At 58.6% G+C, this 12,041-nt stretch overlaps 2 protein-coding genes and 1 non-coding gene across 3 annotated transcripts; all 3 read left to right on the forward strand.

Moving 5' to 3' along the window:
• Positions 1 to 57: 57 nt before the first annotated feature.
• On the forward strand, positions 58 to 8,452 carry ATN1 (atrophin 1). Its single transcript, XM_024733135.1, has 9 exons — positions 58 to 1,735; positions 2,004 to 2,141; positions 2,287 to 2,400; positions 3,096 to 4,867; positions 4,912 to 5,134; positions 5,531 to 6,227; positions 7,115 to 7,258; positions 7,570 to 7,750; positions 7,920 to 8,452. The coding sequence occupies exons 1-9, from the start codon at positions 1,709 to 1,711 to the stop codon at positions 7,951 to 7,953; spliced, it is 3,330 nt and encodes a 1,109-aa protein (XP_024588903.1). The 5' UTR covers positions 58 to 1,708; the 3' UTR covers positions 7,954 to 8,452.
• An 891-nt stretch (positions 8,453 to 9,343) lies between these two features.
• On the forward strand, positions 9,344 to 9,405 carry LOC112391970 (U7 small nuclear RNA). Its single transcript, XR_003001602.1, has one exon. It is a non-coding gene; the product is annotated as a U7 small nuclear RNA (small nuclear RNA).
• Positions 9,406 to 9,448: 43 nt separating this feature from the next.
• On the forward strand, positions 9,449 to 11,178 carry CUNH12orf57 (chromosome unknown C12orf57 homolog). The gene is made up of 3 exons (XM_024733227.1): positions 9,449 to 9,714; positions 10,014 to 10,190; positions 10,949 to 11,178. The coding sequence occupies exons 1-3, from the start codon at positions 9,663 to 9,665 to the stop codon at positions 11,098 to 11,100; spliced, it is 381 nt and encodes a 126-aa protein (XP_024588995.1). The 5' UTR covers positions 9,449 to 9,662; the 3' UTR covers positions 11,101 to 11,178.
• Positions 11,179 to 12,041: the final 863 nt, after the last annotated feature.

Here is a 12,041-nt window from a genome sequence, read left to right on the forward strand (position 1 = left end):
GGGGTTTGACAGTATTTGAAAACCAATTCACACAACAACTCAAAAGTGCGGTAATAGTTGTAATGGAAGAGAAATGGCTGGTGTACTGGGCAGAGCCTCGGCTGTAAGTTCAGAAGACAGGGGGCTCTGTCCCAGCTATTTCGGGACTCTAAGTGAGTAAATTGTTATTAAGTTTCCTGGAAAGGTTAGGCCCACCCCTCACTGCATGCCTCAGTAGGGTTCAGTGGAGGTGAGTGAGAGGTATTTACTCTGTATTCCTTGGGAAAAATAGTGCTACAGAATGTAGAAAGGCTATTTCCCTAGCCAGGCCTCCTAACTGACTCAGAATAGGTGGCTAAGCCTACTCCATTTGCACTGAGGCCAGCAGCACTTCATTCGAGAAGACCTAACTGAAGTTAGTGGGTTTAAAGGTCAGTAGCAAGAACAGACCAGAACATCCATATATACATGACATCTGTGGGGAATAGGGAAAGGAAGAAAACTGTAAGAAGATATCATTTTTGTTCTCAAAAGATCTTACGGTTAGTAATATGGAGAGATGTGACACTTAGCAAGAAATACAAACAAGTGCAAATGAAAATTACTGGCTATGTAGATAGAGATACGTAGATAGGCCGTGAGGAGGTATGAGTCCCTGTCTAAGCCAGGTGGGAAGACAGGCTTACCAATGTGTACATTTGTCTCGTTTACCCACTGTTACTCACTGATCTGGTTGGTAGAGTGAGAGCCTGGACTTTTCCTCTAGCCGTAGGGAACGCAAGCACTAGAGCAGGGGTCTTGTGAGACTCTCAGAATTGAAGTTCTGCACTTTGGAGATACCTAGGTTTGGTCTTGGCCTTGGTCAGGCCGTGTGCCTTTGCATTGTAGAATGGGACATTGTTCTCCCACCTACTCTGATGTGAAAAAAGATTCTTTTCATATCTCTGGGACTGATCTAGGCCTTCTGAGAATCCTCCCCACCACCTTCTGATGAGATCACAGCTAAGTACTGAAGAGCGAGCATGGGCTTTGAAGTCAGGGAGATGGGGCTTGGTTCTGGTGCTGTCACTGGTTCCTCACTGTGTATTTATCACACGAAGTTGGGCAAGTCACAGTCACAATCTTTGAGCCTCAGTTTCTTCACCTGTATAATGGGGATAATAATACCTCCTTTTCAGGGTTGGTTGTAAATATTAAATGAAATTGTACATGTAAGGGCTTGACGTAAAGAAGGTACTCCATAAATCAGCTAATACTTCAGCTACATTTCTTGATGCTCCTTTTAAAGGCTCTGTGGAATTCGTGTGTGTGCATCTATTTCCTAGGGATCATGAAGGGTGACACCCTGAACTGGGGTGCACAGGCACCTCGGCGTTTTCTGCCTTCCCACGAGATGAAAGGGATGCTGTTGCCGGCAGAGCTGCCCTCACAGGTGGCTGGGACGACCCATGGGCACGCCAGCAGTGTCTCATGGCTGGGCTGCTTACTCGGCCCCTTGACAGGCACGGTAGTGTCCCCTTCAGACTAGTGTTCCCCAATTTGGAGACTCTGATGGTCTTTTTCCAACAGGCTTCACTGAAGACAGACCGTGTGAGTTCCAGGTGCCTGTACCGGAAACTTGGAGATCCTGCTTCCTAGGCCACAGCTGTGGGGAACTTAGGGTGAAGCAGATAAGTTTCTGTATTCAGCTGCCCAGGCGGAGGAGAATGGGGTCTCCACAGCCTGAAGAATGAAGACACGACAGAATAAAGACTCAGTGAGTAGGAGCTAAAATGAGAAACACGAAAGATCAAGGGCAGGGAAGCTTCTGGCCTGTCCCAGGGCCCAGCCCACCCCTGCCACCCAGCTCCACTCTTTCCTCTCTTCCACCGCCAGGCAGCAGCTCCACCCCCCAGCAGACAGCCTGGCTTTGAACCCCATCCTTCTGGGACACCCGCTGGCGGGGAAGCATAGAAATAAGGCACATGATGAAGTGAGGCACAAGGTAGAAAACGACATGACCTGCTTGCCTCCTTCTCCCTCAGATGTCAATGAGGAGTGGACGGAAGAAAGAGGCCCCTGGGCCCCGGGAAGAACTGAGATCGAGGGGCCGGGCCTCCCCTGGAGGGGTCAGCACGTCCAGCAGCGATGGCAAAGCCGAGAAGTCTAGGCAGACGGCCAAGGTATTCTGTCCCCATGTCCTGCAACGGGATGCCCAGGCACCAGGGCTGATGGTGTGTATGTGTGTTGGGGGGAACTTCCTGTCTGGCTGAGGGTACTGGTGGAGCTCGCGAGGTATAGGACAGGCATTTTCTTTCTCTCTAACAGAAGGCCCGAGTAGAGGAGGCCTCCACCCCAAAGGTGAGCAAGCAGGGCCGGAGTGAGGAGATCTCGGAGAGTGAAAGTGAGGAGACCAACGCGCCAAAAAAGACCAAAACTGAGGTGGGAGACCCTTGCGGCCATCCTGACCCACGTTCTGACCGTTCTTTCACCCAAACTTCCTTTTGCTCACAGTTCTTTAGCTTTGCCTGGAATGTGCGAGAAAAGTCTTATCCTAGCGCTTATTAAAGTAGCCTGTCTGTGTGTCAGTCAGATCTTTAGGGCCTTGGCCAGACGGTCAGATGGTCAGGCAGGGCCAGAAGGGGACGGGAAGAGTGTGGGGATTCTAGCCTCTCCTTTTCTAGGCGCTGGCTTTCGTGCAGGGGCTGGGGAGGAGATCCAGGCTGAGGAGTCTCAGTGGAAGGAACAAATAAATCATAAGGAGCATGCAGAAGTGGTCTTTTTAAGAACCAGTGGTTTCTGGGATGTGCAGTTAAAGGGGTAGATGAGATGAGAGGATGGCAGATGGGCTGGTGGGTGGAAGACAGGGATTTGGGTTCAGCTGTGGATTGGGAGAAGGTGCTAGAGACGGACACTTGAGGAGGGAACTCAGGCGGCTGCTGGGGAGCAGCCGAGACTGCGGGGAGAGTGGGGGAACCCCCGGAGGGCAGGGAGGTGGGCTCCAGCAGGAGTACTCAGCGCATCGTGGCACAGCGGTGTGCTGTGAGCGGGAGGTTATTTTGTGCGAGGGAGGCCCCCAATCCAGAAGCAAGGAAGGAAAAGGCAAGGGAGAAATGGCCGTCCCTCTTCTACCGCAGGAGCTCCCTCGGCCACAGTCTCCCTCGGATCTGGACAGCTTGGATGGGCGGAGCCTCAATGATGATGGCAGCAGCGACCCTAGGGATATCGACCAGGATAACCGAAGCACGTCCCCCAGCATCTACAGCCCTGGAAGCGTGGAGAACGACTCCGACTCGTCTTCTGGCCTGTCCCAGGGCCCAGCCCGCCCCTACCATCCACCTCCACTCTTTCCTCCCTCCCCTCCCCCTCCAGAGAGCACCCCCCGACAGCCAGAGCCCGGCTTTGAATCCCATCCTTCTGGGACACCCACTGGGTACCATGCTCCCATGGAGCCGCCCACATCTCGAATGTTCCAGGCTCCTCCAGGGGCCCCTCCCCCTCATCCACAGCTCTATCCTGGGGGCGCGGGTGGAGGAGTTCTGTCTGGACCCCCAGTGGGCCCCAAAGGAGGAGGGGCTGCCGCTTCAGTGGGGGCCCCTAGTGGGGGTAAGCAGCACCCCCAGCCCCCCACCCCCATTTCAATATCCTCTGGGGCTGGTGGTGCTCCCCCAGCAAAGCCACCCAACACTCCAGCTGGTGGTGGAAACCTACCGTCTGCTCCACCACCAGCCACCTTCCCCCATGTGACACCAAACCTGCCTCCCCCGCCTGCCCTGAGACCCCTTAACAATGCCTCCGCCTCTCCTCCTGGCCTGGGGGCCCAGCCGCTAGCTGGGCATCTGCCCTCCCCCCATGCCATGGGGCAGGGTATGGGTGGACTTCCTCCCGGCCCAGAGAAGGGCCCCGCTCTTGCTCCGTCACCCCACCCTTTGCCCCCTGCGTCCACCTCTTCTGCTCCCGCCCCGCCAATGAGGTATCCTTATTCGTCCTCTAGCAGCAGCTCTGCAGCAGCCTCCTCTTCCAGTTCTTCTGCCTCGGCCTCGGTCTCCCAGTACCCAGCTTCCCAGGCACTGCCCAGTTATCCCCACTCCTTCCCTCCCCCCACCAGCCTCTCTGTCTCCAATCAGCCACCCAAGTATACTCAGCCTTCTCTCCCATCCCAAGCTGTGTGGAGCCAGGGTCCCCCCCCACCTCCTCCCTATGGCCGCCTCTTGGCCAACAGCAATGCCCACCCAGGCCCCCTCCCTCCTTCAGCTGGCGGCCAATCCACTGCCCACCCACCAGTCCCGACACACCACCACCACCACCAGCAACAGCAGCAGCAGCAGCAGCATCATGGGGGCTCTGGGCCCCCTCCACCTGGGGCTTATCCTCACTCCCTGGAGAGCGGGAGCTCCCACCACGCACACCCCTATGCCATGTCTCCCTCACTGGGGTCTCTGAGGCCCTACCCACCAGGGCCCGCACACCTGCCTCCACCTCACAGCCAGGTGGCCTACAGCCAAGCAGGTCCCAGCGGCCCCCCAGCCTCTTCCTCTTCCAATGCCTCTTCCTCCTCTCAAGGGTCCTACCCGTGTTCACACCCCTCTCCTTCCCAGGGCCCCCAAGGGGCGCCCTACCCCTTCCCACCGGTGCCTCCGGTCACCACCTCCTCGTCTACGCTTTCCACGGTCATTGCCACGGTGGCTTCCTCGCCAGCAGGCTACAAGACAGCCTCCCCACCTGGGCCCCCACCGTATGGCAAGCGAGCCCCGTCCCCAGGGGCCTACAAGACGGCCACCCCGCCCGGATACAAGCCGGGGTCCCCGCCCTCCTTCCGAACGGGGACCCCACCGGGCTACCGAGGCGCCTCGCCACCGGCAGGCCCAGGGACAGTCCTTCAGGCCCTGGTCTCGGCCGCTGGTGCGGGGCCGCTCGCAGGGGCTGAGCGCGCGCTGCCTCCGCGCCCGGCAGGTTCAACAAACACCTGGACCGCGGCTTTAACTCGTGCGCGCGCAGCGATCTGTACTTCGTGCCGCTGGAGGGCTCCAAGCTGGCCAAGAAGCGAGCCGACCTGGTGGAGAAGGTGCGGCGCGAGGCCGAGCAGCGCGCGCGCGAAGAAAAGGAGCGCGAGCGCGAGCGGGAACGCGAGAAGGAGCGCGAGCGCGAAAAGGAGCGCGAGCTGGAACGCAGCGTGGTGAGTTCACCGCGCGCCGCCTCCCGCCTCTGGCCCGCCCTCTACGCGACTCGGGGCGGCTCGAGGGGGGTGGATGTGGGGTGTGTGTGTGTCATGCGCCACCTGTCGGAGAGGAGGAGCCACTGCAGCCCAGGAAATGGAGACCAAAGGATTCCAGCGGGAGGAATTGCATCTCTGGGCTGGAGGAAGGCAAGCTCAGGTCAGAGTACCTGTGGATCCCAGGAAGAGCCACTAACCTACATAGGAAGAGAAGGGGCAGGGAAGTCCCTGGCGGGCTGAGTTCCAATGAGTTGAAGCTTTAGGTGTTCAATGCTGAGACATGAGCAGCTGAGGACCAGGACCAGCCACCTCTTTCCAACCTGCTTTTTTGACCCCGCTTCTCCGTGTATCCCGCAGAAGTTGGCTCAGGAGGGCCGTGCTCCAGTGGAGTGCCCACCGCTCGGCCCAGTGCCTCATCGCCCTCCATTTGAGCCAGGCAGTGCTGTGGCTACAGTGCCCCCCTACCTGGGTCCCGACACTCCAGCCCTGCGCACCCTCAGTGAATACGCCCGGCCCCACGTCATGTCTCCTGGAAATCGCAACCATCCATTCTACGTGCCCCTGGGGGCAGTGGACCCGGGGCTCCTGGGTTACAATGTCCCGGCCCTGTACAGCAGTGACCCAGCAGCCCGGGAGAGGGAGCGGGAAGCCCGTGAGCGAGACCTGCGTGACCGCCTCAAGCCTGGCTTCGAGGTGAAGCCTAGTGAGCTGGAACCCCTGCACGGGGTCCCTGGGCCAGGCCTGGATCCCTTCCCCCGACACGGGGGCCTGGCTCTGCAGCCTGGCCCACCTGGCTTGCACCCTTTCCCCTTTCATCCGAGCCTGGGGCCCCTGGAGAGAGAACGTCTAGCGCTGGCCGCTGGGCCAGCCCTGCGGCCTGACATGTCCTACGCGGAGCGTCTGGCAGCTGAGAGGCAGCACGCAGAGAGGGTGGCTGCCCTGGGCAACGACCCGCTGGCCCGCCTACAGATGCTCAACGTGACCCCCCATCACCACCAGCACTCCCACATCCACTCTCACCTGCACCTCCACCAGCAGGATGCCATCCATGCAGGTGAGACTCCTGCTTCCTGGCCCAGGCCCTTTGAGGCCACCTTGCCGCCCTGGCAAGTGATCGGTGCTTCTGTCCCCCGGGCCAGGACTTCCCTCCCCACGTCTGGCCTGAGCCTCTCTCCTGAGATTGCTGCCCTGGCCTTTGCCTTTGCAGCCCGTCTCCTCCTGCCCCAGCCTTGCCACGGAGGCCCTTCCCCACACCCCAGCCCTCTTCAGGTCTGGTGCCCACCCACGACAGAGGCCCAAGGTGGGAACCTTTGAAGAAGCATGGTCTTCCTCCCCTCACAGCCCCTGCCTCTGAGCCTTCACGGAACTATTTTCTTCTTCCTCTGGATTCAGCTCTTGTTTCTTGCCATCTTCTCCCCTCCCTGGCGGAGGTGTTTCATGTTCCTCTCTGCCTCTAGATCTGTGACCTTCTGGAAAGAGAGCCTTGTGGCTCAGGTTGTGGGATCACAGTTGACAACGAGCTTTACTCACTGTCTTTTCACCGCATTTCTTACTGTCAGAACACTGCACCGTCTAGCCTCACAGTCACGTTCATTGCAGGCTCCTTGTGCTTTCTCTCTTTGAAGCTCCTCCCCGTCTCATTTCCTAAACTTCCAATCCTCTTCCGTCTCCTCTCAACAGTCCGCTCCTCCCTCCCTATTCCTCAGGTCCCTCTGCCAACTGTAATCTCCTGTCCTCTGCCATCTGTACATCCCTACTGCAGTAGGGTCTTGCCCTGTCCATCTCCCAGGCCCCTAGTTCCTCCATTGTGCCTCCTTGATCCACTGGATCTCCCAGTGTGTGATTGCCCACCTCTCATCCCAGGCATGGATGCCTTCACCCAAATGCATGGCTTTCCCCAAACCTCCCTCTGGTGACACCTTCCTCTTCTCTACCCTCCAGCCTCTGCCTCGGTGCACCCTCTCATTGACCCCCTGGCCTCAGGGTCTCACCTTACCCGGATCCCCTACCCGGCTGGGACCCTCCCCAACCCCCTTCTTCCTCACCCTCTGCACGAGAACGAAGTTCTTCGTCACCAGCTCTTTGGTAAGGATGGAGGTCTCGGGGTTGGGGAAGGTCTCACGAGGGAAGGGCAGAAAGGAGGAAGTTAGGTGGTGGGATTGGCCTGGTTGGGCTTGGGGAGAGATGAGGAGGTACCCAGAGGAGCTGGGAACGGGAGTAGGAGGGCTGAGGCCCTGCCCAAGAGAGGCACAGGGTTTAGGGCCCGGCTAAGAGGCCTGGCAACTTGCTGGGCTGGCTGCCACCTAAGTTGATTAGTGGTAGCTCCTCTGTATGTAAAGCGGCTGGCTACCTCAGTACGCCATCAGTCACGTGGCCCCTGCCCTTCCTGCCCACAGCTGCTCCTTACCGGGACCTGCCAGCCTCCCTCTCTGCCCCGATGTCAGCAGCTCACCAGCTGCAGGCCATGCACGCGCAGTCCGCTGAGCTGCAGCGCTTGGCGCTGGAGCAGCAGCAGTGGCTGCACGCCCATCACCCGCTGCACGGTGTGCCACTCCCCGCCCAGGAGGACTACTACAGGTACCGCGGGGCGCCCTAGGCCAGCCCGAGGGGACGCAGCTCAGCCCGCCTGGGATGGGCTGTGGCTCCCGTGGGAGCGGAACCCCTTCCCTGCCGTCCTCTGTGAGAGGGGCCAGGTCAGGATGGACCTCAGCCTCTCAGTCCCTGCTCTGCCCCCCTCTTCCCCCAGTCACCTGAAGAAGGAAAGCGACAAGCCGCTGTAGAACCTGCGATCAAGAGAGCACCCGTGGCCCCTGCATCTGGACCCAGGAGGCCTCCCTCCCCGCCTGCCACTCAGAGCGGAGGGGGCTGCCGCTCAGTCCCAGGGCCTGGGCCTCTGGGCAGAAGGAAGGAGGAAGGGACAGATGGAAGGCCAAGGCTCCTGTGGTGTGCGGAGGTGGGGAGGGGGCGGGGGTGAGGGCGGAAAAGCGCACAGCATCTTGGACCAGGTCCCTCTCCCTTGGCCCCCGCCTTTCTCCCTCCCCCCACGCCCCACCCCCGTGGCCACCGCCTCTCCCCCGCCCCTTGGTGTGATTATTTCATCTGTTAGATGTGGCTGTTTTGCGTAGCAACGTGTGCTGCCCCCGCCCCTCCCCAGCCCCCGGGTGCGCGCCCCCCACTGCGATGTATGCCCCTCGCCCTTCCCCCACATTAATAATTTATATATATAAATATCTATATGACGCTCTTTAAAAAACATCCCAAACAAAACCAACCAAACAAAAACACCCTCACGACTCCCCAGGAAGATGTCTGTGGCTGTTTCTTTGTGGGCTACCGGGCGGGGGTTGGGGGCGTGGGTCTCTGCGCGGCGACGCCTCGAGAGAAAGCTGTGGGATCACCGGAGACTAGCCCGGAGGTGGGTGGGGCCCCTGGAGAGTTGGAGAAGGGACCTCGAAGAGCCCGGGGTCCTGGAGCTCTGGCTCTGCCCTAACGGGGTCCGTTATGGCGCAGAGTCTTGGCCTTCCTCCCAAGGCCGGCAAGTCAGGACGCTGGCGGCCTGGGACAGCTCTAGGCGACTACGCAGACTTGGGAGGCACTTCTGCCACTGGCCCCACAGTTAGGGGCCACCAGAGACTTGCATCTTTTCCGTAGGATAGTTAGAAATGATGTTGAAGCGGAGGTGCAGGGGGCGTGGCTGCTATAAGTTTAAGCGTTCAGAACGCAGGAGTTTTAACCACCCTATAGTTCGAGGAGGGAGTGGGTGACAATTTCAAACGCCCGGAAGGGAAAGGAAATTAGAGGGCGTTATAACGCTTCCCCCCACCCCGCCCCGACACAAGGCCATTTTCGGAAAGCGCGGGAGCTGCTTCAACGCCAAGCTTTTACTGCTGCGAATCCTTGTCTACGTTCTTAAAAACTAAAGGGGAGTGACTGGCTTCTTCCTGAGCCAATCGGCATAGAGTTATTTGCATAGGCCTGTACCAAACGTTCACAAACTCTAGAAACGGATGATTTAAGAGAGTTCTTTTCAATACTGTTTTCCCTTCTGAAAGCTGCAGTGTGCCCTGGTGCTTGTATAGCAGTAAAGATTGGAAAAAATGCCATGGGAGCTCACCCTCACCAACAGTGGAGTTGGTGGACATGCCACCTTCTCTCCAGGGCGTGTTCCGGTAGTGTTACAGCTCTTTTAGAATTTGTCTAGTAGGTTTTCTGGTTTTTACCGGAAAACCCCCACCATACAGTTTGTCTTTAACAATAGAATAATTTTAAGTGAGCTAGAAGAATTTCAGATTGTAGGTTAGCTCACTGTTCTCCCGACGCGCTCGTTATTGGTTGTTAAAAACGGAGAAATGGAAGCGGTATCGTTAGGTTTCCGGCATCAGCTGATGCAATTTCCCTAGCGCCCCCACCCGCTGGGAGACCGCTCTAGGAGATTGCTTGTTTCTCCTGGCTGTTTCTCGAGCGCGGTTGCACGTGTATCTTTTGTTCTATGGCGGCCGCCTCTGCTCAAGCTGCAGCGTTGAGCGCCGAGCAGGCCAAGGGTGAGAAACCTTTTAGTTGTCGGGTGGGATTTTTGCTAAAGAAGAGAGCGGGGAAAAAGATCTGGGGCGAGAGAAATGGCTGCGTTCGCTGGGAAATGCGGGTACTCGGTACCATACTCTGTCAATTAACAAGGGTCCTTGCTCCTGGAGCGAGAGATTCGGAGGCCGAGTTCCTTGGGTTACTATGGTTTCGGTCTGTTAAATAATTCCCTGCCCTCTTTCTTGTGTTTTCGTTTGGGCCCGCCGGCCGTGCGCCGATGCGTACCCGGGACTTCTTCCGGGATGCGTCTGTTGCGCAGTGGTCCTGGCCGAGGTGATCCAGGCGTTCTCGGCGCCGGAGAACGCCGTGCGCATGGACGAGGCTCGGGACAACGCGTGTAACGACATGGGCAAGATGCTGCAATTCGTGCTGCCCGTGGCCACGCAGATTCAGCAGGAGGTTATCAAAGCTTATGGCTTCAGCTGCGACGGGGAAGGTGGGTCGGACGGGGATGGAGGAGAGAGCGATGGATCCCTTGCGTGTCCGAGCCGTAATCCCTTTTCTCGCCACACGGCGGCAGCCACACTCTAATAGTATTGGTACTCTGAGACCAGGGTCTGTTCATGAACTTGAGCCAAGCGAAGTCTGAAGTGAGTTTTCTAGTTATCGTTAATTATACTGTTACACTATTTTAAGATGAGGAAACAGACTCTAGAAAGTGCCGGAGGTCACAGCCGAGTTGGACCTGAAACCCGTTCTGACGGCTTGTCGTGAGGTGTCTGCATGACAGCACAGCTCTGCAGCCCCTCCAAGGTGTTTCAACTCTTTTCTGTTTGAGGGTTGGCAGTTCAGTTTCTCTGGGGAGATCAGGGTCTCCCCCAAGGGCGTTTACTGATTCAGCCCAACTGGCCCATGGCCCTCCTGTTCCTGGTTCTGGACTGCTGATCTTGTGGGTGTGCATCCTTTGGGGTCTTGTGACTAAAGTGCTAAAATGGTTCGCCTGATGGCGGGCAGCACACTGCTTCGGGATATTTTCATTCACTGCATCACATCCAGTTGTGCCCCAGTGTAGACCAGGAAGTAGTTGACCCAAACCACACAGGGCAGAGGCCTGCATATGTCTTGTTTTGCAGACAGCTGCCTGGGGCCAGAGCCAGAGTAGCCAGCGACTCCGGCTCAAGCTGCCCCCTCCTGCCATCTTGGGCACATCCGTCCGCTGGGGGTGTGGACTGATGCTCCTGTTTCCCTTCGCAGGTGTCCTTAAGTTTGCCCGCTTGGTCAAGTCTTACGAAGCCCAGGATCCCGAGATTGCCAGCCTGTCGGGCAAGCTGAAGGCGCTGTTCCTGCCGCCTATGACCCTGCCGCCCCACGGGCCTGCTTCGGGTGGCAGTGTGGCCGCCTCCTGAGGGTTGGCCCTCCCGTGGCACTGCTGGGGAAGGGAAGACCTTGGTGTTCCGGAGGATATAAATGTGCCTGTGACTTAGCCTTGCCGTCTGTCTTTTGTGACCCTGACAACCTCTGCGTCCTGGCCCGATGCGCTCCGCCTTTCAGGCTGCTCCATCTTCCTGTCCGGGTCCTCCCTGTGCTCCTGCTGGGCCCAACCAGCTCCGGGGCGGAGTGGGAGGGGCCGGCCCCTCAACGCCCTGGATTGGGGGGCCCTGCACAGGCAGCCCCGCCTCTGAGGAGTGGGGCTTCCTGGGCTTTTTCTGAGGCCCCTTGTTTTCTGTGTGCTGGGAGGCTCCCCCATTGGTTGGTGCTCCCTTGGCCAGGGTCTCTGGTCTCTGGTCTCAGACTTCCTGGTCTCTGCCCGCAGCACCCAGCTCCGTCGGACGGAGCGCAGCGCCAGGTGGAGCTCCAGGTGGCTCCTCCCTTCCCCAGGGAAGGAGGCGGGGCACAGGCCGGCGGCGCTGGACCGCGGCGTGGGGCTAGAGAGAGAAGCCAGCTGCTGTGGGCGGTCTAAGGCCAGCCCCTCCCCACCTGTCCCTTTTCCGGGTTTATTAAGTCCAGGGGCTTGTCCCTGTGGCATCTTGGCCTGGCGGGCAGCATCGAGAGGAAAGTGGCCGAGTTCTGAGTGTTCTTCCTCACCTTGGGCCACTGCACGGCTGCGGCTCGGGCTCAGCCCCGCCCCCTGTGGCCATCTGCCTGTGACTCCCTACCCCTCTCGGGAAATGCTGTCCCATGGGTAAGTCCCCTGCTCTGCTTGCGTATCATGGTCCTCTGTTCATTTGGGAGGGAGGGGCAGTATTCCTGCTCACTCCTGACAGGTGTGTGACCACGAGTGCGACCTGCCTCTGCCCGCTGCCCTGGGTCTGCTTCCCTGAAAGATGTCAGGAACTCCGGGCTCATT

The sequence above is a fragment of the Neophocaena asiaeorientalis genome, unplaced genomic scaffold, assembly GCF_003031525.2.
Source record: "Neophocaena asiaeorientalis asiaeorientalis breed wild unplaced genomic scaffold, Neophocaena_asiaeorientalis_V1.1 scaffold150, whole genome shotgun sequence".
NCBI lineage: Eukaryota > Metazoa > Chordata > Mammalia > Artiodactyla > Phocoenidae > Neophocaena > Neophocaena asiaeorientalis.

Coding starts and splice junctions, on each gene's coding strand:
- ATN1 (XM_024733135.1), top strand. CDS start 1,709: ATGAAGACACGACAGAATAAAGACTCA. Junction 1,736..2,003: donor CACGACAGAATAAAGACTCA/GTGAGTAGGAGC, acceptor CTTCTCCCTCAG/ATGTCAATGAGGAGTGGACG. Junction 5,135..5,530: donor GCGAGCTGGAACGCAGCGTG/GTGAGTTCACCG, acceptor TGTATCCCGCAG/AAGTTGGCTCAGGAGGGCCG.
- CUNH12orf57 (XM_024733227.1), top strand. CDS start 9,663: ATGGCGGCCGCCTCTGCTCAAGCTGCAGCGTTGAGCGCCGAGCAGGCC. Junction 9,715..10,013: donor GAGCGCCGAGCAGGCCAAGG/GTGAGAAACCTT, acceptor TCTGTTGCGCAG/TGGTCCTGGCCGAGGTGATC. Junction 10,191..10,948: donor CTTCAGCTGCGACGGGGAAG/GTGGGTCGGACG, acceptor TTCCCTTCGCAG/GTGTCCTTAAGTTTGCCCGC.